This window comes from Corythoichthys intestinalis, chromosome 7 (assembly GCF_030265065.1).
Source record: "Corythoichthys intestinalis isolate RoL2023-P3 chromosome 7, ASM3026506v1, whole genome shotgun sequence".
Classification (NCBI taxonomy): Eukaryota; Metazoa; Chordata; class Actinopteri; order Syngnathiformes; family Syngnathidae; genus Corythoichthys; species Corythoichthys intestinalis.
The window spans coordinates 35517241-35545184 of record NC_080401.1 but is presented as its reverse complement, the minus strand read 5'-3'; the positions used below and the strand labels follow the sequence as shown (position 1 = coordinate 35545184).

The following is a 27944-nucleotide window of genomic DNA, read 5'->3' as shown; positions in this document are numbered from 1 at the left end:
CATAGTTTGCCCGGGGAGCGACTTACACCCAGGAGTGACTTATGTGTGAAATTATTAACACATCATTATATCATTTCACATGTTATTTTGGAGTTTTGGAGTGAAACTGATGGTTTGGTAAACTTGTTAGCATGTTCTTTATGCTATAGTAATCTGAATAACCCTTAGTAGCTATGTTACGTTAACATACTGGCCACGTTCGCATTTCGTTGTTCATGCATCACGTAAAATTATCATACTGTACACTATTTAGCATGTTGTTCTCGATTGTATTTTTATTTTAAATTGCCTTTCAAGACAACATATCTACTCTATGTGTTGGATTTTATCAAGTAAGTTTCCCCCAAAAATGCGACTTATACTCCAGTGCGTCTTATATATGTTTTTTTCCTCTTCGTTGGGCATTTTATGGCTGGTGCGACTTATGCTCAGGTGCGACTTATAGTCCGAAAAATACGGTACATTGCCAGCGCAGGAAGTCGTTCGTAAACCGGGGACTACCTATACTGTCCCACGGGCCTTAATTAGCCCCTGGACCTTAAGTTTCAGACCTCATATTTAACGTCTTCAATTCACCTTTTCCTCTCTTATAGATTGAGAATCTCATCGGAAATCTCAGTGGACCCAACACAAGGCACACACCTACTATGGGTGGTATTTAAAATAAAAATTAATTGATTTTCCCCATTTTGAGTCATAACGTCCATAATTTACTGTTCATTCATCCATTCTTTTACTTTAGCCACTTTTGTCACCCCTACCACTCTCAGTCAAGTTTCTACTGCAACTGTAAGCCTAACGTCCAATACTGCTACGAGCCAAGCACCCACCTCCGTTGCCCCCCAGCTGTCAAGTCTTGCGCCTCAGTGTCCTGGTAACCTGGTAATGCTGGAGGGGAGCTCGGCTTGTGGTTGCCCGTCTAACATGCTGAAGATCGGAGACAATTGCACCTGCCCGCTTGGCTTTAGTCTTGTGGGGAGAGCAGGATGTAAAGGTGATGTATCAATTTGACCAAAAGTGTTCTATTTTTTTGTGTATAAAATGTCTCCAATGTTAGTACGTTTGTGTTTTGCTTTTTGAGTGCATGATGACCGGATATATTTTCATTTCTCCCATCTGAAGATGTCGACGAATGTCGAGAAGAAGCACCGTGCGGTCCTCACGCTAACTGCACCAACACACCCGGCTCGTATTCATGCCAATGTCACCGTGGTTACCTGGCGGGCGCAGGAGGGTGCCAGGGTCCGTCCGCAGAGATGATGTTTGTGTGTGTTTGAGCATGATGAGGAATCATTAGCTGTGTAGTGTTGGGGACCGTGCCTCTCATCTAAATAGTACTTTGCTGGTTTCGCAGATGTCGACGAGTGCGCTCTGGCCGCCATCACGGGCCTGCGAGCTTGTAGTGGCAATGTAGAGTGTGCCAACACACAGGGGTCCTTCAGCTGCTTCTGCCCGATGGGATATGTCTTGAGTCCTAATGGAGATAACTGTGATGGTGAGTCTGTAAATGTGTAACTTTTTGAGAATGAATCTAGCAAAAAAAAAAAAAAAAAACAGGGACCTTATTCCCAAACATTCTCAGTGCATAGATTCTTGGTATCATGACGTTTTCTGAGAATTTCCACTTAAAGTGAAGAGAAGTTCCTAATATATGGTGAGGAAAATAAGCATTTGAACACCCTGCGATTTTGTAAGTTCTGCCACTTAAAAATGCTGAGGGGATTTGAAATATTCATGGTAGATGCTTGTCCACTGTGAGAGACAATCTAAAAAAACAATTCCATAAATCACATTATGTGATTCTGCTTAAAAATAGTATTTTAGCACCTGAGAGATTCAAGGTTAATATTTGGTACAGTAGCCTTTGATTACAATTACAGAGGTCAAATGCTTCCTGTAACTTTTCACCAGGTTTGCACAGACTGCAGCAGGGATTTTGCACTACTGCTCCACACATATCTTCTCTAGATCAATCAGGTTTCTGGGAGGTCACTAGGAAACACAGAGTTTGAGCTTCCTCCAAAGATTTCCGATTGGGTTTAAGGCTGGAGACTGGCTGGGCCCCTCCAGAACCTTGATATGCATTTTATGAAGCCACTCCTTGCTTATTCTGGCTGTCTGCTTCGGGCCATTGTCGTGTTGGAAGTCCCAGTCACGACCCATTCTCAATGCTCTAACTGAGGGAAGGAGGTTATTCCCCAAAATCTCACAATACATTGCCCTGGTCATCCGTTCCTTAATACAGTACAGTCTCTCTAATCCCATATGCAGGAAAACACCCCCAAAGCATGATGCTACCACCCCCAAGCTTCACAGTAGGGATGGTGTTCTTGGGATGGATCATTCTTCTTCCTCCAACAAAATGAGTGGAATTAAAAATTTTGATCTTATATGCCCATATGACTTTTTCCCATGCCATGATGACTCCTCTGGATCATGCAAATGGTCACTAGCAAACTTAAAACGGGCCTGGAGATGTGCTGGTTTAAGCAGAGCAACCTTCCGTGCCATGCATGATTTTAAACCACGACGTCATAGTGTATTACAAACAGTAACCTTGGAAATAATGGTCCCAGTTCCTTTCAGGTCATTGACCAGCTCCTTCTGTGTAAATCTTGGCTGATTCCTGACCATTCTTAGGATCATCGAGAGCCTAGGAGGTGGATTTTGCATGGAGCCCCAGTCCTAGGAGATTGACAGTCATGTTTAGCATCTTCCATTTTCTGATAATTGCTCCAACGGTGGATCTTATATCACCAAACTGCTTGGCAATTGCCCCGTAACCAGTGTTGGGCACGTTACTTTAAAAAAGTAATTATTTACATTACTCACTACTTCTTCCAAAATGTAACTGAGTTAGTAAATGAATTACTCTATAGTAAAAGTAACTAGTTACCAGTGAAAGTGACTATTTCCGTTACTTTAAAAAGAACTTGTTGTATGTCAAAGAATTTGAAATTTTCTGAGCAGTATTCGAGTCAGTGGAATAGAGAAGAACATACAGGTAGTTAACTTGTTAGTTGCCGCAGCAGATTTGAATTGCTTACCACAGATGTCGACAAAAGCTTTGCCCCGGGACATAAATTACACATTACATGCAGGTTCTTTCCTTTAATTTCGACAAACTTAAAATAGTGTCTATATCTCCACCTCTTAAAGGACAATTTTTCTTCTGAATGCTCTGCCATCCCGACCCTGTGCATCTGTTTTGCGTGTGTATGTTTGCCGCACGCGCTGTTCCGGTTTGCTTGTGAAATCACCGGCTCTGATTGGCTTACCACGGCACATGACTCTAATCCTCAGCCAATCACAATCACTTCCATCGCATCTCTTGAGGGGCTGCATTCACAGGCATGAAAATGTCTCACCTTTCGGCGAAATTCGCCGTTTTGAATTAAAAAAGGGTGACCTATGTGAATTGTGTAGATCCGAGGAGAAAATCTTTTTTTGGGGGGGGGGGATCGGGAGATTTTATTTAATTATTATTATTATTATTATTATTATCATGTGATTAACTTAGTACGTAAACTGAGGACTTCAGAAATTGGTCCTCTAAAAAAGTGACACTTGGACAGTCAGCAAATCCTTCTGGGGGCTTCGCTGACGAGAACCAATCATAGGCCCAAACTTTCCATTAATCCAATCGCTTGGAGAGCCTTTGGTTGCATTGCAAAGCTGCGAAGGTGCGACCTATAGTCCGAAAAATACGGACTATGTTCACATTAAAAAAGGGGGGAGGGGACATTGTCTTTGACATAAATACTTTTTTTTATATAAAAAACATTCGAATATTGACATGCTGTAAAATTAATTTTGAAATAAACATGCGTAACTGCAATGTTTATTTAACACTCTTATGTTTTTACAAAGGTTATGACTACTTGTTTGCAAGTAGGAACATATTAGTAGGTAAACTGTGGAGGACAAATGCTGACATGACTGGGAAAAACTAAGATAGTTTGGATTCCGCACCCAAAAAACTGCTAAAAACAGCGGTCACACCTAAAACAACTATTCTTTTTTCCCCAAAATTGTTGCCTGAGAGTCGTCCTTGAGATCGTAGACTTTTTCCGGCTGTATTGTCGAGCCAGTTCACTGACGTGCACACCACGCTCTTATTTTTGTCATTTCCTTCTTAATTTCAATGGTAAGCATGACCTTTTTCATTTTTTCACCAACTGCAGTAACCTTCTGGGGACCCATGTTGATTTATCTCATAAGAAAATCCGCGGTGTGTCCGTCTTGCCGGAAAACAATGAAATTGCGACGCCATCATAAATTGTCGTATTTCGACGTAAAATTTGACTCGTCATTTGTCTCGACAAATGGCGAGTCAAATTTGGATGTCGAAGCGATTGTATGTCAAGGTACCACTTTATAAGGATTAACCAATCACAGCTTCTGAAATGATTATTTAACAATGGGGTGCTGGTGCACGATAATTATTGTGATTGACTCAAATTATATTTATTTGAAAAAAAATATTGGCACTTTATTTGAAGTCAAGACTGTTCTTGTGTTTGTTTTGTTCATTATAATAATGTTCATGTCATTATGAAAATTCTGGTGAAGTCAAAGGCAAATGTATGTTGAATCCACCATTATTATTATTTTTTTAAACCTCTAGGTGTTCAAAAACTCGATATCGGTATCTGCTTTGAGGAGCAGGAAGTTATCGATATCTGTATCGGTTTCAAAAAATGGATATGGTGCACCCCTACAATGGGGTCAAACACACCTCCTCACTTAGATGTTTCTGGCAATTCCTTACTCATATCTGTTATTTCTTCTCGTGTAGATGTGGATGAGTGCACTACTGAGGAGTTGTGTCGCTTTCAGCTGGGAAAAGTCTGTGTGAACACAGCGGGGAGCTTTTTTTGCCAATGCAGGCCTGGCTTCAGAACAGAAGCTACTTCATGTGTGGGTAAGTTTGGGACTCTTTTTCATTTTAAAAAAATGCCCTTATAAAATATAAGTACAATTTGGCAACATCCTCCTCATTCGAATACTGAACGGATGCCTTTTAAAGTCATTCACTGCCAACCGTGGTTTATGTATAGTATTCACAGAGTATGTGTTGTAGCAGTTAGTTAAAGAAAAATAAAATTCCTATTAAAAACCCCCATCACAGATCTAGACGAATGCTCGGACAGTCCAGCGCTGTGCGATGGACGGGGGGTGTGTGAGAACACATTCGGCAGCTACAAGTGTGTGTGCCCAGCAGGTTACCGGGGAAACGGCACACACTGCGAAGGTAGGGAATTATTCCTTATTTTTCTTTGTTAGGAACACAACTTCCTGTTGACAGTGTGTGATGAGATATGGACCGCATCTCTTTGTCTTTATTTTAAGATATGAATGAGTGCGCTTTGGCCGCTCACGGCTGTGATGTCAACGCTCGCTGTGGCAACATCATTGGCTCCTACTTCTGCCAGTGCTACCAGGGTTTCAATGGAGATGGGTATTCTTGTTTTGGTGAGTGGTGGTGTGCTGACCCAATTTCACTCTCCGACAAGTTCTTTACACAATTGTTACGGAATTTTGCTGGTAATTAAAAGATTATCACAAACAAACATTCTGCTGGCGCTACAACAAGGGTATCCAGTCCTCGAAGGCCTCTATCCAGCTTGTTTTCCATGTCACCTTCCTTTAACACACCTGAATCAAATGATCAGCTCATCAGCAAGTGCTGCAGGAGCCTGATAACAATTCTTATTATTGAGTCAGGTGTGTTGGAGGAGGGAGACATGGAAAACAAGCTTGATAGGGGCTCTTGAGGACCGGAGTTGAGTACCCTTGCGCTACAATTATCTGATACGTTTACATACATGTTTACATGTCTACAATTAAACATTGAATTTTCTGACTTACAGAATCATAGTTCAGCTTTTTTTCCATATAATACACAGTACATCTACATTACAGGCTAAAAGTCATGACATACCTTATTCAGTACAGGACAAACGATGGTCCCAACCCCATTGATAAAGCAGTAAATTTCTTAAGCCTTATAAGGCATACCTGAGACTGTGAGCCAATGAGGATGTACAGTATGTCATTACTTGTACATTCAAACCTCATAACATTAATGTCAATGGAGCAGGGACTTTAAAGTACTGTATTTTTCAGACTATTAGGTACACCTGACTATAAACCGCACCCACCAAATTTTACAAGAAAACTGATTTTGTTCATATTCAAACCGCACTTCACTATAAGCCACAGGTATCCACATTGAATTATGAGATATTTTTCAGTGTTTTCATGTTATGACAATGTTATGATAAGGCATGTGCCAGTATGAGATTCTGACAGTATGATAACCTTAACCAAAAATATCATGGCTTTACGGTATCACGGTATTGCAATTAGAGCTAAAAAATGTGTTACTTTGAGATATCTGGGGTAAAATTTTTAAAAATTAATTTTTTTCCATTGAACAGGATTTATATTTTTCAAAACATATTGGCAAATTGGAACATAAGTATAATGTTAAGTTAAAATAAATACAAAATAACTGAAATATTTGAAATAAAATTAAAATAAATGCAGTCCTTTAGGTGAACCTAAACCCACAGCCACAGCTCAACATTATAACAATGTTTACATTATACACACACTCTTTCTCAACACAGACAGTTGCCAGAGAAAAAAAACACACCACTTTTTACCACTGCTAGACACACTAAACACGGTGGAGTTAACTCTCGTAGCTGGTGGGAAATGTTCATGTCAGTGCTTACTAACTTTTAATTGTGCATGAATGTGAAATCATATTGGAGGCATTGCCTTCTCTGCAGCCACAGCAAACATGTTGTACAAGTCGGTTGGCCCTCGTCCTCTAAACCGGTGGGGGAGGTTGAACCTTACAGCTGCAAGCGAGGGATTTCTCTCTGCATTTTTGGGACATAAAAAATAGCTTAGTCAAAATGTTCTTTTATCCCAGACAATAGTAGCTGATATAGTTACTTAAGGCGTGGACCTCTGGTAATTAAATCACCTACTATTGTCTGGAATAAAAGAAAATTTAGAATAATCTATAAGTGTTGGCAAAATGAACTCAATACAACTATAAAAAATGGCTATTACCTTAGGGACAGTATGACGGAAAGTTTTTGCGGTTTTAAAACTGTGACGTTTTCAAACCACGGCATACCTTGGAACCGGTAATCGGAACATGTCGTGTTATGATATTATACAAGCTTTCAAAATGAGATTTTCTATGTATGAAGTAGAGGCGTGCAAAATTTCCGATTCTTAGATTATTCGCGATTCGGCCGTGGAAGATTCGAGAACGATTTACAAATATCCAAATTCCGATTATTGAATTATACCAGGTAAAGCGGAAGTAAAACACAGTCAGCGCGGTCTTTGGGACGCAATGAGGAACGGACCGAGAGTAAATATCATGTTCAACTCATGCCGCTAGATAAAAAAACAATCATACCTGACTGCGGCTGACAGCCGCTACAAACAACGCCCAGTTGCTAGTTGCTACAAACATACGGCTACAGTAGATATCATATATATGTAGAACTAGATGCAAAATGACAGACGACGTCACTGTTAGAATATGTATTATTGAACAGAGATGCGAAATAACAGACTTTCCGGCGTAAGTAAACATCCGCCATCTTAAAGCAGTAGACCTCTCTTGAAGGCTCTGTTGTAGCGGACCTAATTAACTTTTTATCTAAAATACTCCTGTATTGGCTGAATCTTGTCTTGAATCTATCTTTAAATGATGAAATAGTTTTAAAACTTTGACATAAGTAGACAGAAGGGAAATTATGGAATAACGGGAGCAATTTTAACAACTGTAACAGTTGATTCACAACATTAAATTAATTGAACGTAGTTTAAAGCAGCTGATACAGAATGGGGACTGAGTTTTTTTATCTACTGTTATTTTTGTATATTTGTTTACTGTTATATTTTAACTTGATACTGAAATTGTAGTTTCGTTTAGCCTTAGAGGATTTTTGAATAATTTTGGAACTAATGTACAAAACATTAAAATAAATAAATAAATAAATGGGGAAAAAAAAGGAGGGGGGGTGCATCAATAATCGTTTTATAATCAAATCGGAGCTTCTGAATCGTAATCATAATTGAATCGTTAGGTGCCCAAAGATTCCCAGCTCTAGTATGAAGGATGGTGAGACTTTTTTTGGACCGCGGGTCGCCATTTTGTTACCACTGTTTTAAACCGTTTGATGTCCAAATCCGTAGATCTTTTGTCTTAGAAGTCCACATCTCGCATTAAAATAAAATGATTCCTTGCAGAAGTGTTTAATCATAAATTTATGAAATATTTATGATGTTGGACATGAAACAGACTGTCAAACACGTTCTTTTTACACACACCATTATTCACCAGCCACAGCTCTTGAGGTTTTACAAATTTCTTTCTTTTACAGACATTGACGAGTGCGCTGTGAGCAATGGACACTGTGAGCACAATTGTACAAACGAACCAGGAGGCTACAGCTGCCAGTGTGCCTCTGGCTATCAATTGAAGCAAGATGGACACGGATGCACAGGTGAACCCATGTTTTCAAGTTAGTTACCGAACAGTGTAACGAATAGGAACTAATGAAATGTTTTTAAACCTCGAGATGTGAACGAGTGTTTGTCCCAGAATGGAAGCTGTGCGCATTTTTGCATCAACAATCTGGGATCCTTCCAGTGCGTGTGCAGGCCTGGCTACCAGCTTCATATTGACGGCCACACCTGCGTGGGTCAGATTACCCGCTTACAGTCATTTGCTTTTCACTATATTTTACCCACTCATTTTCAAGTATTTAAACATGGATGAGCATCGCTAAATCACTCACTGTCTCTACAAGCGGATGCTCCGAGAGCACATTTTGTGGTTCAATGACATCAGAGTGAAAACTTTGTTCGAAATTAGTTTTTACCCTGAATATCTCTCTGTTAGACATAGATGAATGTAAACTTCAGAACGGTGGTTGCTCGCACACATGCTCGAATTCTGAGGGAGGACACAGCTGCCACTGCCCGCCCCCATTGCTGCTCAACACCGACAACCTCACCTGCAGCAGTATGTTACTGAAAATTATGTATTTGTCACGATCTTGTATTTTAAAAATTCAAATTGAAACAAAGTAGAATGATTTCTCTTTCCAAAGTTGTTGTTTTTCCCAATTATACAGATGTTACATCTTGTAAACTGAGAAATGGTGGTTGCAACCACAAATGCATCACAAGGGCTGAGGGGCACATTCAGTGTAGCTGCCGCTCTGGCTGGAAGCTGGGTGAGGACCAGAGAAGCTGCCTGGGTAAGACCTCTAGCTACATTTACAGTATGCTCCCGACAGCCTTGTTTAGGCTGTAGGATTTTTTTTCTCTAGGGGTTTTCATATGTATCCTTGATGGGCTGTGGGGGGATGGAGTGTGCTTAGTTCCAGAGGCTCAAAGGCATTACATTTGAGACCGCTGTTTATCACAGATGCCAGTACATTCCTTCCTTGGTGCTCACACAGAGTCAAATGAAACTCCGTCGGCCATCAGCGCCGTGGGTAGCACATAGTACCACTCTATAATAGGGCTGTTCGATTTTGCCTAACAAGAAAATCCCGATTATTTTCTCTCAAACCTGATTTTCCGATATCGATTACGATTTCTTGGCAAAATAAAAATAATGACAAATAGAGTATTCGGAATGTCTTCTATTGGAACTTATGTTTTCTTTATTAGAACCGAAAGTGCCAGTGAATTTAACTTTGTTAATACAAGGGATGTCCCGATCCAGGTTTTTGCACTTCCGATCCGATACCGATATTGTTTTGCACTTCCACTCCGATACCGATACTGGCCGATACCGACCTATCTGAGCATGTTTTAAAATTTAAAGTTATTTAGCCTCCTTACTTAGTTGTCAGACTCATGTTGAAAAAGGTTTTAGTACTCTTGATAACAACTAGCCAGCTGAATTAGGTGAGTTTGAATAACACACAACGGTTGGTATCAAGAAACTGACCTGTTTATTCAGTGACAAACACAAAACATTATAAATAACAAACAGAAATGGCATAGTCAGTCAGTAAAACGTGCAAATAATATTGTAAACTGTCTTAAAAACGCAAAACACACCAACAACCTCAGTGGAAAATCCCACAAATCCCCCAAGCTACTAGATGCTTTTAATGTTTCGTGCATTAGTTACAAAAATTGTATAAAAAGCCTCTCAGGTTTAAATAAACGACTATTTCAGTATCAAGTTAACATTTTAAAACCGTAAATAAAATACTGAAGTCCCCATTCTGTATCAGCAGCTTTAAACTACATTCAATTCATTTAATTTTACGAATCAACTGTTAAAGTTGTTAAAATTGCTCCCGTTATTCCATAATTTCCCTTCTGTCTACTTTCGACATGTGAAAGTTTTAAAACTGTTTTGAAGATAGACTCAAGTCAAGATTTTGCTGATTTAGGAGTATTTTAGATAAAAAGTTTATTAGGGTTGCTTGGAAGGTTCACAACGGCCTACTAGGGAAGTCTTCTGCTTTAAGATGGCGGCTGTTTACTAATGCACCTGGTTTTCAATACTTCAATGTTGCTAACGCAGTCGAGTCTGTCGTGTAGCATCTGGTTCTATATACATATGATATCTATTATCTCCAGTAAAACGACGTTGACGTAGTTTGTAGCGGCTTTCAGCAGCAGTCAGGTATTCTTGTGTTTTTTATCACTGCGGTTATTTTTACTGCGATGAACTGAGCCGCGTTTTGTTTTTTATCCAGCGGCATGAGTTGAGCTAAAGCCGTGAGTTGAGCATTGGCATTACCCGGGTCTAAGACAAGTTATGTTTACTTTCGGGACGCAATGCGGTCAGTTTCTCATTGCGTCCCGAAGACCGCACTGTGTATTAGTTCCGCTTTACTTGACATATTTCAATAATCGGAATTTGGATGTTTGTAAATCGTTCTCGAATCTTCTACGGCCGAATCGCGTGTTGGATGGTGCGTCTTTAATCACGTGAGATAATGGCTCGTCATCCAGAATGAGAATGAATTCTTCGGCAATGACTCTTGTTATTCCTTGGGCTTTGGGACTGTCGAGTGCCAGTTTGTCACGCATAGCAAAAGTTTCTGCCAGTGTTAGTTGCGTAGGACCTTTCTTTTTGTCTTCGGTTTTCTTAACATACTCCTCATATTGTTTGTGGTGGTATTTCGCTAAATGCTTGATTAGGTTGGTTGTATTAAAACTTCTTACAGCTTTACCACTACACTTGACTTAATTGTAGTGCTGCAACGATTAATCGATTAACTCGAGTATTCGATTAGAAAAAAAGATTCGAATTAAATTTTGCTGATTCGAGTATTCGTTTGATCATTGTGGCGTTGTAATGGTTTATTTTGAAAGTGTTTGCATTCAGTTTTATTGATTTAATTGGACACACTGCCCTCTATTCTGCCTTATTTCACATGGGTGAATCCAGCTGCTCCATGTTAAGACCAACATAAGCTAAGTTTTTGTTTGAGCTAATGTTTTATTTTAATGCAGTCATAATTTTGTTTATGAGTATATTTAGCTGTTTTTTGTGGGACTATGTGCCTGAACCATTTGTTAAGAGCATTGTTAAATAAAAAATAAAAAAAATTAGCCTTTTATAGCATTTAAGCAAGCGGACTTTTGCTATGTAAGTTAGCCAATTGTTCTTTTGTTAAACATAGATCCTCATTTAATTATTTTTTTTATAACGTTTGAGGCTCAGCTCAGGTATTTTAATTTTTCATGTTCCTTATCCGATTACTCGATTATTCGACAAACTAGTTCATCGATTACTCGACTACTAGAATAATCGATAGCTGCAGCCCTACTTAATTGTGGCATATGTTGCTCTCTGCCTCTTCGTCTTTGTCGTCCTTTAATGTGAAATGATCCCACACAGCTGACATTTTTACCGATAAAGTCTCTCGGTAAATTGGGAGACGGTAATGTAAATGTAGTGTGATGAAGGTGTGCCGTAAAATGCTGACCAGATTTTAGGGAAACCGAAGCAAAAACTGGAATGGACTATGTAAATCAGTGCGCTGGAAAACCCAGACCGGACTTAAAAAAAAAAAAAACTGGATCGGAAGTCTGGATCGGAATTTTTCCCGTGTTCCGATCCGATACCGATGCGCATTTTTTTGCCCATATCGGCGTCCGATCCGATCCAAATATCGGAACGGGACATCTCTAGTTAATACACACAGAACAATCTCTCGGGATTAAGAGCATTTTATCTATACAACAGACTCCAGCTCTGTTCTTAATTAAAGCGATATTGAAAGAAGATATACCATTTGAAACAAAATCAAACATGAGAAAAGGTAGTCAGTCATTCAGTCAGTAAATCAAATAGTCTGGCAGCAAGTCAGTCTGCCAGCCAACCAACCAGTCAATCAATCAAGTAAATCAGGGTGAAGTAGGTAGGCAGCCAGGCTCAGGCTGTCACATTTCTCTCTGGTCTTACTTACTAAAATTAATGATTAGTGAAAAACTGTCAATCAACAATAACAATGTGCAAGGTGGCAATCACCTTGTCTAAACAAATACAAAAATATCCCTTTGGTTTATGAGCACATAATCTTTACAAAAGACGTCAGGTCAAACACATTAATGGGCCAATGAACAATGTACAAAGAGATTCAATTTTCAAATGCAGACCTATGCATTTTGCCAAAATGTTATTGTAATAAAACACAAAACAACATGGACAACATGGCATGCTTTTATTTACTATAATCTAGTAGCAGCAATCTCGACAGGAAAACAAGACCAAAGGACAGACACACACTCACACCGAGACAGACAGACACAAACACACATGCACATGCATATACAGTGGTACCTCTACGTATATACAAAGTTAATTCGTTCCAGGACCTTGTTTGTAAGTCGAAATGGTCGTATGTTGAGCAGGATTTTCCCATTAGAATACATTATAATTCCATTAATTTGTTCCACAGCCCAAAAAACTACACTAAATCCTTAATAAATACTGCTGGTACTATTACAAATGGCAATTACACATAGCAAAACACATAAATGATTAATAAACACTGGAATGATAAAATAAAGGTAATAATAACTTCTGTAATAATGTAGCTAATCAGGTTCTAATGCGGCGGACGTTTTTTTCTGTACCTGAACGCACCGTGTGGTTCTTTTTCACTTCCTCTTTGAATGTTTTGTTGCTGCTGTCAACTGGACCGGACAGTAGGTGTGTTGTGTTGCACAAGTTCTGAAATAAATCGCGAGAAAGCGCCGCGGATCTCAGTTCTCGGGGACTGGACCCCCCTGCCCCCGGCGCGGCCGCCGATCGGGGCGGACTGAGGCTTCTTCCTCGGTGGCTTTCGGGCTGGCTTTCCAGCGGTTAGAAGCCAAATGGCTTCTTCCCCAGCAGCTTTAGGCTGTCTCCTCTGCTGAGAGTCGGCCCTCACCTTAATTGCGCCTCGGGGTTTAATCGCTGGGAGGACCCTCCGGTAAGCGTCACCTTTCTCTCTTCATCACCTGCACCAACTTCTTGGAACTTGTGTTGATCTCTCTCACAAGAAAATCTGACGTGCACCCGTCTACAGCGCTGTAATGTCGTCGTATTTCGAGCATGTCGTCGGATATAGAAACAACTGGCGAGTCAAATTTTACGTCAGATGTCGAAAAGATCGTGTGTCGAAGCCATTGTTTGTAGAGGTAACATTGTACTTTCATACTTTTAGTATGGTGCAATATACTATATTACATTGTTGTAACCAGAAAAGTTCAAAATTGATTAATATTTTCCCGTTGAGGCGTGTCTTAACCTGAAAAGTCCTTATGTAGAGATGTTCGTAAGTAGAGGTACCACTGTAAAAGGCTCAGCTAAACTTCGGAAAAAAAGGGCAATTTATAGTTTGACATACGGTATACGACGATTACCTCCAAATGCCACAAGATGGCGCCAAATCAACACTTTATTTACATTCATAATACATTTGTTTTCTGTCATGAGATGTGGACGAGTGCGGAGATTTTACCAATGGGGGCTGTGAGCAGTTGTGCGAGAATCACCCTGGCACCTTCAACTGTACATGCAGGGAAGGATATCAAGTGCAAACTGATGACCTCACCAAATGTCGGCGTGAGTCAATCCACGCATCTGCATATTCAGTACAGTGCAGTTTTTGTGTTGAGGCTTGCGGTTTCTCATCTTTCCAGCTGTGTGTGACCCCCCTTGTCGGAACTACGGAATTTGTATGGCGCCAAACAGCTGCGATTGTCCTCCGGGCTACCCTGGCCTTGGCTGCTCAGGTTCCATTCCATACTAACATACTGTAATGGGTATATACTTGTACAAGAGTGGGCAAACTTAAGTGCTCAAATGGTTTGTAGATTTTAAAAATCACAGATGATAATAGTAGAGTAGTACAATAATTAGGGTTGTCCTGATCACATATTTGTGCACCCGAGTTCGAATCCAAGTCACCTTATATTGAGGATCTGCCGATCTTAAGTATTGAGCTGATACCTCGTCAATATATTGAGGAGAAAAACATACATATTGTTGACTTTATTACCTGGGTCTTTCCTTTGGAAAGGCCAGGTAGTGCTGTTCTGCAACTTTATTTGTCTTATTACTCTATCATTTTATCACTCTTGCATGATGCTATCTTACTGTTAGCTTCCCCCGAAACTAGCATAAAACTCGCTAACTGGCCGTGTTTACTTTCGCTTCCGCGCCTTCCAGATGTGTTTTGATGTTGGGTAGTACAAAACATATTTCTGGGGGTTTATTTTGACAATATCCTAACCCTGTACATCTTTTTGTTGCATTGTAGTACTTAGAAATTAAAAATTAAAACAATAAAGAACTACATCTTAAAAACCTGATCATTCAGCCAATTCCTCTGAAAATGACATGATTGGGCCCGATTGTGGATACCTCTAATTATAATTGATTTTATTTACTTAAATGATGGGGAATTAATGATTGAGATGTAGTACAGAAAAAAATTCGAGAATTCTGCCTATACAAACTCAAACTTAATTTTGGTTAAAACTTTCAAGATATTTAAATATTACTCACTGGTTGCCATCTTGAAAGCTATCACATTGTAGGCCCAAGTGTTCATGTACATTCATTAATTCATTCATTTCATTTTTCCATGCCGCTTTTCCTCAATGTGATCTAAGTATTGTTACATTTATTCAAATACATAAAATACCTAATTATTCTAGTTTGAATGAAATTCAAAGTATTGTTAAATATATTGTTATTGTTAGGTCTAAACTCACTTTTGTAATTAATTAAAGACCCAGAGAAGGACGGGAGAAGGATCGGACCAGGAACGGAGATAAGTTTTCACTGGTGGCCACCAGGGAGAGGACTGACAGTGCTGTACGCTTTACTCGCAAGTCAGTGATTCTCTCTCAGCCCCCTCCCTGGGGTTGCGCCTTTTATTGAGGACTATTGATGAGCAGAATACAGTTACAACACTGTTGTCCAACGTGGCAGGTTCGGTCGGGCAAATTCCTTATTCTAGTCAGTGATTGAACAGTCACACTTCCTGATTAAACCTTCCTGATTGAATTACCTGAGCAGGCAAGATATCTTTGTTTTGAACCCACATTTTGCACTCAAAATACTGTAGCTTGGTGGAAAAGTACTGAGACGTTGTGTGATGAATCAACATATGTGTGTGTATCTACTTATCAGCAGGTTGTGATCAATCACCGGTAAGCACATGACCATCGGCTAAAACTGTATTCTTCATAATAGCTTGGGAGTGCACGTATAATAGCTGTGGGAGAGCAATATATTTGGCACCCAAAAACAAGCTTATCTTACAGTTATACACCCTAATTCTTACCTGTATACTTTCAAATGTAGCAAAATTTAAATCTAAATTGTTCTAGATGTACTAAATGAAATACTCCCTAAAACTATGCACTGTACTACTCAAATACACTCTGGAGGTTAACTAAATAAAAGCTATACTTGAATACTGTATATCAGGGGTCCCCAACCTTTTTTGCACCACGGACCGGTGTTATTTGGGTCTTTTTTTCACGGACCGGTGTTCTGACAAATTTTGCAACCCATCAAAAATTGCAACGATGCGGTTCTGCGCATGCGCGTAACGTTAAACATGGCCGCAAAATGCGCAAATGCAGCGATTCCAAAGTAAACACTACAAACTTTCTTGAAAGGAGTATTAACTTACGTTTGATCATGGACTTGTAGAAAAGTTCTCCTCAAATACATCCTGCCATGTAAGCTGCACACAACTGCACACCGCTCTCACCATTAACAACTTCGCCTTGTCGTTAAACAGAAGCCCGCTTCACAAAGATACGATGTTGGACATTGTAGCAAGGTTTTCAATACTCTTGTAGCGATGTCAGGATATTCCAGAATGACTTTAATCCAGAACCTCGGTAGAGTTGTTGTCTCAAATGTACGCTTAATAAGGTCGCTGTCATTTGCGATCTCTACAAGTTGATTTTCCTGTTGCACAGACATGCTCGAATCACTCGGTTTATTCACAAACGGGTCACGAATCCACTCCTTCGCAGTTCGTGGGTCTTCGAGGTTGTAGGCTCGTTAGGTACCCTTTTCGCCGTAAAAATATCTCCAAAGACGTCTGTTTTTCAGTCATCTTCGCTCGTGTGGGGGCTAATTATTTCCGAGAACAAATGTGCTGCGCCCGTGGCCTAGCAATACGTTATTATCGAGGACAAGCGCACATAGCTATATTATATACACAAACAAGATGTACTACTAGCGGTCCAATCAATGGATTTCTATGACGACATTTTAATCGATCCCGTAGTATTATATCTAGAGTAGACAGAGATATTGGTTTGTTAAGCAGGGGCGCAGGTTTAATTCAGCCAGAATGCCATCGTTATTAAATTATTATTTCTGTGCGGCCCGGTAGCAAATGCGCCACGGACCGGTACCGGTCCGCGGCCCGGCAGATGGGGACCCCTGCTGTATATCATTCTAATTATTGGAAATAGAGTTAATAAAAAATAAAACAAGATTTGGCAGGATAGTTGAAGCCACACGCACCACTACAGAGCACCTCCATAACCTGCTAGTGGTATTTATACCACACTGAGAATCACTAGTTTATAGTGTTTCCCCTGTGTATTTCAGCCATGTGCTCCCCACCGTGTGCGCATGGGGGTACATGTATGCGCTGGAACAAATGTTTATGTCCTCCTGGCTGGAGTGGAGAAGGCTGCCACACAGGTAGGCCTGATTTGCTTTTTATTCACTACTAAACGAAAAGTAGGCTTGGTGGAATCTGGTTCATCCTTGGGTGCAATACACAGATTCCTGGAGGTGTCACTTTTATTATCATAAATCCAACTTTCCTAAAGACAGATTTAATAATTTTCAGCAAATTATACTTTTAAACATTTTGCCCTTGTTTCTGACTCTGCCTGTTAGCCATGTGTGAGCTACCATGCGCTAATGGCGGTCGCTGTGTGGGTCCCGATACCTGCCAATGTCCTTCAGACTACACAGGTTCCCAGTGCCTTTTGCGTGAGTAACCCAAGAACCGCCGAGCATGGTCAGTCACAGCAGGCAGCTTTCCACTTTATAAAAGACTTTGTGCTTGTATTTTTTTTACAGCCTTGTGCACGCCTGCCTGTCAAAATGGTGGCCGTTGTGTGGACGTCAATAAGTGCACATGTGTTAGGGGATGGCAAGGAGCTCGTTGCCAGATAGGTGAGATTTTGCTAACACCCGCCCGCTTCCTCTTGATGTTAGTTTTTTAGGATTTTTTTCCCGACTGCCCAGAGAAGAGCTTCAAAAAGAACATTAACTAAAATTGCTACTCTTCCATTTTTCGTTGACTAATAGAAATGAAATTTGGTAGGCTTATTCTAGGAATGTAAAAGCATAGATCCTCTGAGCCGATTTTTTAATTTTATATTTTATGGCCATCAGGTAGAATTTAAGTAAAGTGATGTATGCATTGTGACATATTGTTGCACGGCTCACATAGTTCTAATAATAAAGAAAACTAGACATTTACGAGCACAGCCATTTTGTGATGTCATTTTAATTGCACATAAACACGGATGGACTCGATAACAGGTGCATGTAATAATGGGTATTTATGATGTCACAAGGAAGGGCGGGTATTCTGGGATACTCGTATTTGATTGGTTAAAATGGTACCAACGTTGGTAAAACGTCTATCTTCCTTAAGGATCGCCATTTCCTGGAAATACTGGCTTTAGTTAAGTTTTTTTTCCACTAGTATACAGAGAATTGAATTGATAATTGAAAAATGTAATGGTTTTTCAATTTTGTTAAAGGGATCCACGGACAGAAAGACTTGTAGTTCTTAAAAGATAAGCATTATAATGAGTTCAAATAATTTGATATGAAAACACCTCTTAATGCTTTCATTTTATACAATTTGTGAAAATAGTTTAACTAGTCGGTCGCCAATGTTGTTGACATCGCAGGGGCGGTGACGTCACATGGTTTCTCTTCCGAACATCCAGAGTATGAATCTCGCGACCTAAACCTGTAATCTGTTCAATCCTTTCAATTTGAACCCAAGAGAAACATTAATGAGCATGACAGTACTATTGATATTTCAGAAAACGAGCAGCAATAGCTAAATGAACAGGAAAGTCGAGATGAGAGTGTGACAAAACTGGTGTTCTGCCAAAATTTGCTACACCGGTGAAACGTCTACAAGAGGCGAATTTGACAGCCGAAGTACTACCGTGCGCTTTCAGCTTGTTTTGTTTCGATGCATACAGACAGAACATACTAAAGATGCCTTAAAAAATACTTAAACGTAGTAATATCAACTAAGGGTGGTTTAAATACGCTACGTGACTAATGCGGTCAACCATCTGTTTTAAACCTACCACAAGAAAACACAATGCTTAAAAGTATGAGAGGGAAACATACAGTATGCAAAAAGTATTTTGAGGCAATGAAAATGTAAGAAAAGACTCAATAAAAACACAAATAGTAAGTACCTGCCGCTTTAAACCGTTGTGTGCATGTTTTGGATGTCCCGCCACGTAGAAGGAATTGCAGAACACTGGTATTGTTCGCCTAGTGAGTGGCAAATTACATCATCAACCTGAGCGTCCATTACGCACATACAGTGGGGCAAATAAGTATTGAGTCAACCACCAATTGTGCAGGTTCTCCTACTTGAAAAGATTAGAGAGGCCTGTAATTGTCAACATGGGTAAACCTCAACCATGACAGACAGAATGTGGAAAAAAAAACAGAAAATCACATTGTTTGATTTTTAAAGAATTTATTTCCAAATTAGAGTGGGAAATAAGTATTTGGTCACCTTTGAACAAGCAAGATTTCTGGCTGTCAAAGAGGTCTAACTTCTTCTAACGAGGTCTAACGAGGCACCACTCGTTACCTGTATTAATGGCACCTGTTTTAACTCATTATCGGTATAAAAGACACCTGTCCACAAATTTAGTCAGTCACACTCCAAACTCCACTATGGCCAAGACCAAAGACCTGTCGAAGGACACCAGAGACAAAATTGTAGACCTGCACCAGACTGGGAAGACTGAATCTGCAATAGGTAAAATGCTTAGTGTAAAGAAATCAACTGTGGAAGCAATTATTAGAAAATGGAAGACATACAAGACCACTGATAATGTCCCTCGATCTGGGGCTCCGTGCAAGATCTCACCCCGGGGCGTCAAAATGATAACAAGAATGGTGAGCAAAAATCCCAGAACCACACGGGGGGACCTAGTGAATGACCTACAGAGAGCTGGGACCACAGTAACAAAGGTTACTATCAGTAACACAATGTGCCGCCAGGGACTCAAATCCTGCACTGCCAGACGTGTCCCCCTGCTGAAGAAAGTACACATCCAAGCCCGTCTGCGGTTCGCTAGAAAACATTTGGATGATCCAGAAGAGGACTGGGAGAATGTGTTATAGTCAGATGAAACCTAAATAGAACTTTTTGGTAGAAACACAGGTTCTCGTGTTTGGAGGAGAAAGAATACTGAATTGCATCCGAAGAACACCATACCCACTGTGAAGCATGGGGGTGGAAACAACATGCTTTGGGGCTGTTTTTCCAGGGCGACTGATCTGTGTAAAGGAAAGAATGAATGTAGCCATGTATCGAGAGATTTTGAGTGAAAATCTCCTTCCATCAGCAAGGGCACTGAAGATGAGACGTGGCTGGGTCTTTCAGCATGACATTGATCCCAAACACACAGCCAGGGCAACAAAGGAGTGGCATCGTAAGAAGCATTTCAAAGTCCTGGAGTGGCCTAGCCAATCTCCAGATCTCAACCCCATAGAAAATCTGTGGAGGGAGTTGAAAGTCCGTGTTGCCCAACGACAGCCCCAAAACATCACTGCTCTCTAGGAGATCTGCATGGAGGAATGGGCCAAAATACCAGCAACAGTGTGTGAAAAGCTTGTGAAGAGTTACAGAAAATGTTTGGCCTCCGTTATTGCCAACAAAGGGTACATAACAAAGTATTGAGAATTTAGGGCTGCAGCTATCGAATATTTTAGTAATCGAGTAATCGACTGAAAATTCTATCGATTAATCGAGTAATCGGATAAAACAAATATATTTTTAGGTGAAGAGCAATTATACATATACATGAGAAAACAAGACATTTCATCTAATCTTGAACCATTTTCAGTCAATCAATGTCTTTATTTTTTATGTATATTGTTGAAAACAGCCAACAATTGCATCTCAGATGTAACTAGAATTAAAAAAAAAAGACTAATTTACTGCTTTCACTCAAAAAACTTTTAGATCTTATTAAAATATAATATACCTAAAAATGCCGTTACGCTTGATAACACACATCACTTAAAAGTTAGGATTTTTTCCCCATGTGTTTCAATTGAATTTCTCTTTGTGTCAGGCCATTTTTAAGTTCTAGTTAAGTTTTAAGTTAGTCTAAACTGTAAGTCCTGATAGGATTTTGAGTTTTTGCAGTGTTCAAAATAAATGTATGATACAGGCTGTATTGGAGCACATTAGGGACCAGTGCTACTTGGTGTTTTATCCAGCAATGACTACTGAGCTAAAATTGATAGTTAGCATGATTAAGTTTTTATTTTACACCCTCATCACTCCACAATGCTATGTTATGTTAAAGCCTGTATGTAAGACACGTTAGCCACGCATCGACAGTGGTCATAATTAATTGAAACCTAGCCCTCCGCAGGGCTAACGTTACGTGAGCTAGTAGCGACAGTAACGTTAATCTTATTTATTAGCGCTTAGCGCTCTTTATTAGCGCTTAGCGCTGTACTGCTTTAAGATGGCGGCTGTTTACAAACGCTGCCCAGACGCGGCCGAGTCTGTCAATTCGCATCTAGTTCAACATACATGTGATCTCTATGAGACGCACCAGACGCTACCTGTTACCAATGTGCGGGCTAGTATTTAGCAACGTCGGCGTCGTTTTTGGCGGCTGTCGGCTGCGGTAAGTTTTTTTTTTTTCCCCTTCTTCCTCTCCGCACGTGACAGCGCGTTGTCCCGCATTAAAAGTAGTCCTAGCAAAACGTGATGCTTAGAGCTGTCAAAATAAACGATTACTCGAGGTGAATAAAATTACTTGGATCAGTTTTTAAACTCGAGTTACTCGAGTTGCTCGAGTACTCGTTTCAGCTCTAATTAACTTTTGGTATTAACCAAATACTTATTTTCCACCATGATTTGCAAATATTAAAAAAAAAAAAAATCAAAGAATGTGAGTTTCTGTTTTTTTTCCCCACATTCTGTCTCTCATGGTTGAGGTTTACCCATGTTGACAATTACAGGCCTCTCTAATATATTCAAGTGGGAGAACCTGCACAATTAGGGGTTGACTAATACTTACTGTATTTGCCCCACTGTAAAACATGGCGCCCTCCGTAGGTCAAAACATGTACTAAATATTATAGATTTTTAAATCAATGGCGATATTTTATGTGTTTCTAATAACATATTTTAGTAAAAGAGAACAATTGTGCCTTATTAGAGCCTACAAGTCTTTAAGTCCAAGGTTTCCTATAAACATGATTATTTCCAGTGGGATCATGTACATAACATAGTTATTGTGTTGTTTGTCCCTATAATTGTTCTCATTCAGAACCTGTTCAATGTCAGAAGCCTTGTAAAAACGGCGGTGTATGTGAAGGCCTCAATAGGTGTCGCTGTGCCAAGGGATTCACTGGAAGTTTCTGTGAAACAGGTCAGTGAATGTTTTTGTCATGATGATGAGTGTCTTGACCCTACTGACACACACATGCACAGCGGTGACCACTCCGTGTGTGCCTCCCTGCCGACACGGAGCTATCTGTGGCCCTCATAACACTTGCACCTGTCCTGAGGGTACTGCAGGCCTGCGCTGCGAGAGATTGTAAGTACTCTATTATTTATTCTATTCAATTGTTTGAATTTATTATCCGTACTATTCTGGTCTTGCAATGTGTGATGTTCTCATCAATGTGCAGGACATGCCCTGTAGTCACTACTGTGGTCAGCATGGCTCGAGCAGTGAGAAAAGCATTTAAGGAGAGTTACGTTGACCGTTGTGGACCATTCGGGATTCAGCTTTGCACCAAATACAGGTTTATGTATTAGTGTAATAATTGGATTATCATTTCAAAATGTTAGCAGTTAGATTTTAAATATGATGTTACTTTTGTGTTTTCCCAAAAGGATGAACCAAGCACGCGTATACCTCCAAGCCTACAGGGTGGGCTACAAAATTCAGTGTCCAGAGAGAAAAGGTAGATGATGGACTTAACACATTTTAGTGACTGCTGAAGCAGGAAACCACGATGAAGTCTAGAATTGGATTAAATGTTAAAATAAGAAAATGTTTTACTACTGTAAAAGCCAAAGTGACATGTTTGTTTTTATTTCACATTGAGTTTGTAATCTATACAATGGACTCTGATAACATTGTTTTTATTAAATGTTGGATTAAAGGTTCTTTTTTTATGATTTTACAGCTGTGAATTTATGCGCTGCCCACACTAACTTGAAATGCCATATCAGGTGCGCTGTACCACTTTTGTTTGCAGTCTTGCAGGAGAACAGATGATTACGACGAAATGCAGTCAAGCTGGCCACTAGTTAAAATGTTTGAAAATGTTCCAGAGGCAGAAGAAATTACCATATTTTTTTATGTAGCCAATATACGTACTTTAAAATGCAGAGCACTTGCCATTTTATAACATATGGACATCTGGGCCGCACTTGCCGAATGAAAGCTACGTGAGCATGCATAATGTAGAAAGCTGCGAATCCTCTGGAATATTTTGTGCAATATGCACAATGTGAAGTTAACGCGTTATGTTGTTTTACTTTTTATGACTCCAAGTGGGCAATTAATATATCACTCGGCCTGAGTCTTTATTTTTGTAGTACTTATTCAAGCCACACGATGGTAGCAAAGAGTATAAATTATACAGAGTAGTTCCGTTTTTGACCTGTCAAACTAAAACACATTTAAAGTACCACAAAAATATAACCCACGTGAAAAATGATGTTAGTTATTTATTTTTTAAGTTACTTACTACTAATAGTAACGTGAGTTATGTCTAGCACCACAAAGCTCGTTATCACTCGATAATGTCCATATTTTTATACGGTGTCATTTATTTGGAAAACGTGTAAACCACGATAGCTTTGCATCCCACCGGCGTGACCTGTGTTGTCCTCCAAATAAAACCACTCCGGTGTGGTCATTATAGGACTTTGCTGAAAATATGGTCCTCGAGGAGAAAACGTTCATTAACGGAGAACCAGACGATGTAAGTATTATTACAAAAGCTGGGGAAAAACGGGAAGATGTTAGCTTAAAATGTTTTGGAACTAGCCGAATGATATAGTGCTAAGCTAGGTGATGTGGTAGCTCCATTCTATTTGTTTTTTTGGAACGATTGTATCTAAAATTGACGACGCAAAACAAGCAATTCAATGACTTGAATGAATTTGAATATTCAGTGGCACTATTTTTAATAGCTGCTTGTTTTCAGGAGGAGGAGGAGGAAGAAGAAGAGGATGAAGATTTAGTGGTATGTTAGCATATTAAAAAAACTCCTTAAAGGATCATGTTTAAAACAAAAACAATTTAATATTTCACTGACATTGATGATGATAATAGACATCCGATCATGTAGGTCTTTTCATCCCTTCGCTGTGAATTCAAATGTATGTAGTGATGAATGATGATCGCATGAACGTTCGTGCATTCACTTTAAATGGACTGGACGTCTATCGCTGTCAGTGGCAGCCAACGAGTTAATAGTGTTGAAAAACATAAATAAAAGCCAGTATTTCCAGTCAATAACTCCCAGAACATGGGAGCAGCCATTTTATCAATACAGGAGCTGTCTTAGCCAATCAAATGCGAGTGTCCCAGATTGCCTGCCCTTTCTTGGTGACATCGTTAATACTCACTATCACATGCACCTGTGCCTGAGTCTACCAGTTTGTATGTGTGGGTATAACCGATATGACAAAATAGCTGCGTTCGTGAGCGGAGTAATTTTTTTGTGTTTAAATATTATTTCCTTCAATATCAGAAGTGTAAAGAAATTTGTGATTTGCATACTTAAATGCTTCGAGCAACCGTCTTTCACATTAAGTTTATTCATTTGTGGTGTTGTCTTTCTTTTCAAATCTACCATTTTAACTTATTCACTGCAATTGACGGTGATAAACATTCAATACATCCTGAATGGGAACATGGAAGGCCTTCCCAGTCAAAATTTATTGGATATCTTTTGCTGTGAATAGCAGCCAAAACGTTAATCAAACCTGTTTTGTTTTAATGAATTATCACCAGAAGATTTTCGTATACAGTGGTACCTCGACATATGATCGCTTCGACACACAATATTTTTGACATCTGAAGTAAAATTTGACTCGCCATTTGTTTCTACATCCGACGACCTGCTCGAAATACAACGACATGACAGCACCGCAGACGAACCCATAGCGGATTTTCTTTGTGAGAAGTCAACTCAGGTTTCAAAAAGACTGTTACAGTTGGTGAAACAAGCAAAAAGGTGACAAAAAGCTTCTAAATGAAGCTGCAAGTTATAGAGAAATATGAGCATGGGGTGCGCGTCTGTGAACTGGCTCAACAATACATCTCCACAGTCCTCCGATCACGGTTTGCCAGACTTTATAAGTTAAGCTGACAATTATTATTGTGGTAACATAGCCAAAGAAATCGCCAGCTTCGTCAGGTTTTTATCAGTTATTTCACAACTTATCCAACACAAAAGTTGATGTTCTCAAGAAAACATTGAAAGTGAAACTCTCAACCTCCACCTTTTCCTCTAACACGTCAGCCGCGCGTTGTGTTCAGGTACAGCAGAAAACGTCCGCCACATTAGATCCAATTTGTTACATTATTACAGGAATTCGTATTATTATTATATTATTATTACGATTATAATTTATTTGTTTTGCATGTGTAATTGCCATTTCTAATAGAACCAGCAGTGTGTATTAAGGATTTAGTGTAGGTTTCTGGGCTGTGGAATGAATGAATGGAATTATAATGTATTCGACTTACAAACAAGGTCCTGGAACGAATTAACTTCGTATGTAGAGGTACCACTATACAGTCATCTGAAAAAATTAGTACAACCCATTAAATATTCAGTTCTTTATCAAGAAATGTTCACATATCAATGTCTGATCTTGTTTTTCTTTATCTCTGGAAAAGAAAGTGATTTAATTTACAGGTAAACAACAAAAATTAACATTATTTTACTCATTAAAGCAAATTTATCAACAAAAATGCATATTCTAACTGAGGAAAAAGTTAGGACACCCCACCACCTAATAGCTAGTGTTACCCCCTTTGGCTGAAATAACGTCAGAGAGATTCTTTTTGTAGCCAGCCACCAGTCTTTGACATTGATCTGAAGAAAGTTTGCCCCACTCCTCAACGCAGAATACTTTCAACAGTGACTGAGTGTTGAAGTGAGTGAAAACACCATGGTGAGATCAAAGGAGATGCCTGAGGCCTTCAGAAAGAAGATTGTAGACTCTGATGAGTCTGGTAAGGAATTTCAAAAGATCTCAAAAGAATATAAAATCAGCCATTCCACTGTTTGGAAAATAGTCTACAAGTGGAGGACATTCAAAACATCTGCCAACATGCCCAGGTCTGGCCGTCCAAGCAAGTTCACCCCGCGTGCAGACCGCAAGATGCTAAAAGAAGTCCCCAAAACCCCTAAAATCTCATCTCGAGACTTGCAGCAGGCCCTTGCTACTGTTGATGTGAAAGCGCATGCCTCTACAATCAACAAGAAACTTCATAAGTTTAACCTTCATGGGAGGTGTGCAAGGATGAAACTTCTGCTCTCCAAGAAGAACATGAAGGCCAGACTGAAGTCTGCCAGAATGAATCTAGACAAAGACCAGGACTTCTGGAATAATGTTCTTTGGACGGATGAATCTAAAATTGAATTTTTTGGACACCCCAACAGGGGACATTTTTGGCGTAAACCCAATACAGCATTCCAGGAAAAGAACCTCATAGCAACTGTAAAGCATGGAGGTGGAAGTGTCATGGTTTGGGGTTGCTTTGCTAGAGCAGGACCTGGCCAGCTCACCATCATATAATCCACCATTAATTCTATTGTGTATAAGAGGGTGCTTGAGGAACAAGTGAGATCATCTGTGAAAAAATTAAAGCTGAAGCGAACCTGGACCCTGCAACATGACAACGACCCAATACATACCAGTAAATCCACCAAGGACTGGCTGAGAAGGAAGAAATGAGTCCTGGAATGGCCGAGTCAAAGCTCAGATTTTAATCCCATTGAGATGCTGTGGGGTGACTTGAAACGGACTTTACATGCAAGAAGCCCATCAAACATCTCACAGATTAAAGTATTCTGCGTTGTGGAGTGGGGCAAACTTTCTTCAGATCGATTTAAAAGACTGGTAGCTGGCTACAAAATGCGTCTCACTCAAGTGATTTCAGCCAAAGAGGATCTCGCTAGCTATTAGGTGGTAGGTGTGTCCTAACTTTTTCCTCTGTTAGAATATGCATTTTTGTTGATAAATTTTGTTTAATGAGTAAAACAATGTTATTTTTTGTTGTTTACCTACTATTAAATCGCTTATTTTCCAGAGATAAAGAAAGACAAGATCAGACATTGATATGTGAACATTTCTTAATAAAGAACTGGATATTTAATGGGGTGTCCTAATTTTTTCACATGACTGTAGTTAACCATTTCTTAAAATTGAACATTCATGGGAAGAAGGAAGATTTTATTTTCGTCTGCGACTGAAAATACTTCATGGTGCTGCTTTTCAGGATCCCCTGGAAACGATGCGAGAGAAGTGTGCGGAGTTGGAGCACTGCGTACATACTCATGCTCGTCTGGAACAGTGCGAGAGCAGAGTAAGCGCTCGTTCCTCCACGACTGAAGACTGCACTGAGGAGCTTTTTGACTTCCTCCATGCTCGGGACCACTGTGTAAGTGAGAGGTGACTTCTTAATGGCTCACAAGCTGGATGGTTCCGATCCCAATTCAGTATTGTCACTTGGCAGAATTTGATGTTCTTTAAATGTTAGAGTGGACTTGTCAGTATAAGTGATGTTTATAATTTTCATTGTTATTATCTCCAGGTGGCCCACAAACTCTTCCATTCTGTTAAATGAAGCCTCTCTTCCAATTGGATGCGCCATTGGCCCCTGCATGAGGACAATATGGTTCTAAATACATTTGAAATAAATACTAGTACTATATGTGAATCTACTGTATGTTGTTTATTCTGTATGATCATGTAATGGGACAGGAGAGCAAGTATAATATATTAAAGTGGAAAGCTGGAGACATTATGCATGGTGTCTTTATTTATTCTTCGACCACCCGGAGGGAAGTAATAAGTTCTCGCTCACTAAGTTGATTTTGTTCTTCTTTG

The 27944-nt window shown here is 39.7% G+C and overlaps 2 protein-coding genes across 5 annotated transcripts in view; both read left to right on the top strand.

Moving 5' to 3' along the window:
• Nucleotides 1-23426, top strand: part of si:ch211-221n20.8 (uncharacterized protein LOC100034409 homolog) — a 29925-nt gene extending 6499 nt beyond the window's left edge. The window contains exons 3-22 of one of the 4 annotated variants that reach the window (XM_057840574.1): nt 594-651; nt 743-994; nt 1123-1242; nt 1355-1495; nt 4799-4924; nt 5132-5254; nt 5353-5475; nt 8421-8543; nt 8619-8741; nt 8942-9064; nt 9177-9302; nt 14003-14131; nt 14209-14301; nt 17153-17248; nt 17450-17545; nt 17636-17731; nt 22126-22227; nt 22290-22395; nt 22490-22606; nt 22698-23426. In XM_057840574.1, coding sequence (XP_057696557.1) covers nt 594-651; nt 743-994; nt 1123-1242; nt 1355-1495; nt 4799-4924; nt 5132-5254; nt 5353-5475; nt 8421-8543; nt 8619-8741; nt 8942-9064; nt 9177-9302; nt 14003-14131; nt 14209-14301; nt 17153-17248; nt 17450-17545; nt 17636-17731; nt 22126-22227; nt 22290-22395; nt 22490-22606; nt 22698-22776 — 2352 coding nt within the window. In that variant the 3' untranslated portion in view covers nt 22777-23426. Of the gene's footprint in view, nt 1-593; nt 995-1122; nt 1266-1354; nt 1496-4798; nt 4925-5131; nt 5255-5352; nt 5476-8420; nt 8544-8618; nt 8742-8941; nt 9065-9176; nt 9303-14002; nt 14132-14208; nt 14302-17152; nt 17249-17449; nt 17546-17635; nt 17732-22125; nt 22228-22289; nt 22396-22489; nt 22607-22697 lie in introns of all 4 variants that reach the window. The other 3 variants (XM_057840573.1, XM_057840575.1, XM_057840576.1) reach the window with 3 other exon arrangements.
• A 171-nt stretch (nt 23427-23597) lies between these two features.
• Nucleotides 23598-27861, top strand: LOC130918671 (cytochrome b-c1 complex subunit 6, mitochondrial). Its single transcript, XM_057840582.1, has 4 exons — nt 23598-23797; nt 24023-24061; nt 27334-27495; nt 27649-27861. Exons 1-4 carry the CDS (start codon nt 23753-23755, stop codon nt 27679-27681), a joined length of 279 nt encoding a protein of 92 aa, XP_057696565.1. The 5' UTR covers nt 23598-23752; the 3' UTR covers nt 27682-27861.
• The last annotated feature ends 83 nt before the right edge of the window (nt 27862-27944 follow it).

Excerpts from the sequence above, each read along its gene's own strand:
- LOC130918671 (XM_057840582.1), top strand. The coding sequence starts at position 23,753 with ATGGTCCTCGAGGAGAAAACGTTCATTAACGGAGAACCAGACGAT. Across the intron at positions 23,798-24,022 it reads TTAACGGAGAACCAGACGAT|GAGGAGGAGGAGGAAGAAGA; the intron begins GTAAGTATTATT and ends GCTTGTTTTCAG. Across the intron at positions 24,062-27,333 it reads AAGAGGATGAAGATTTAGTG|GATCCCCTGGAAACGATGCG; the intron begins GTATGTTAGCAT and ends GCTGCTTTTCAG.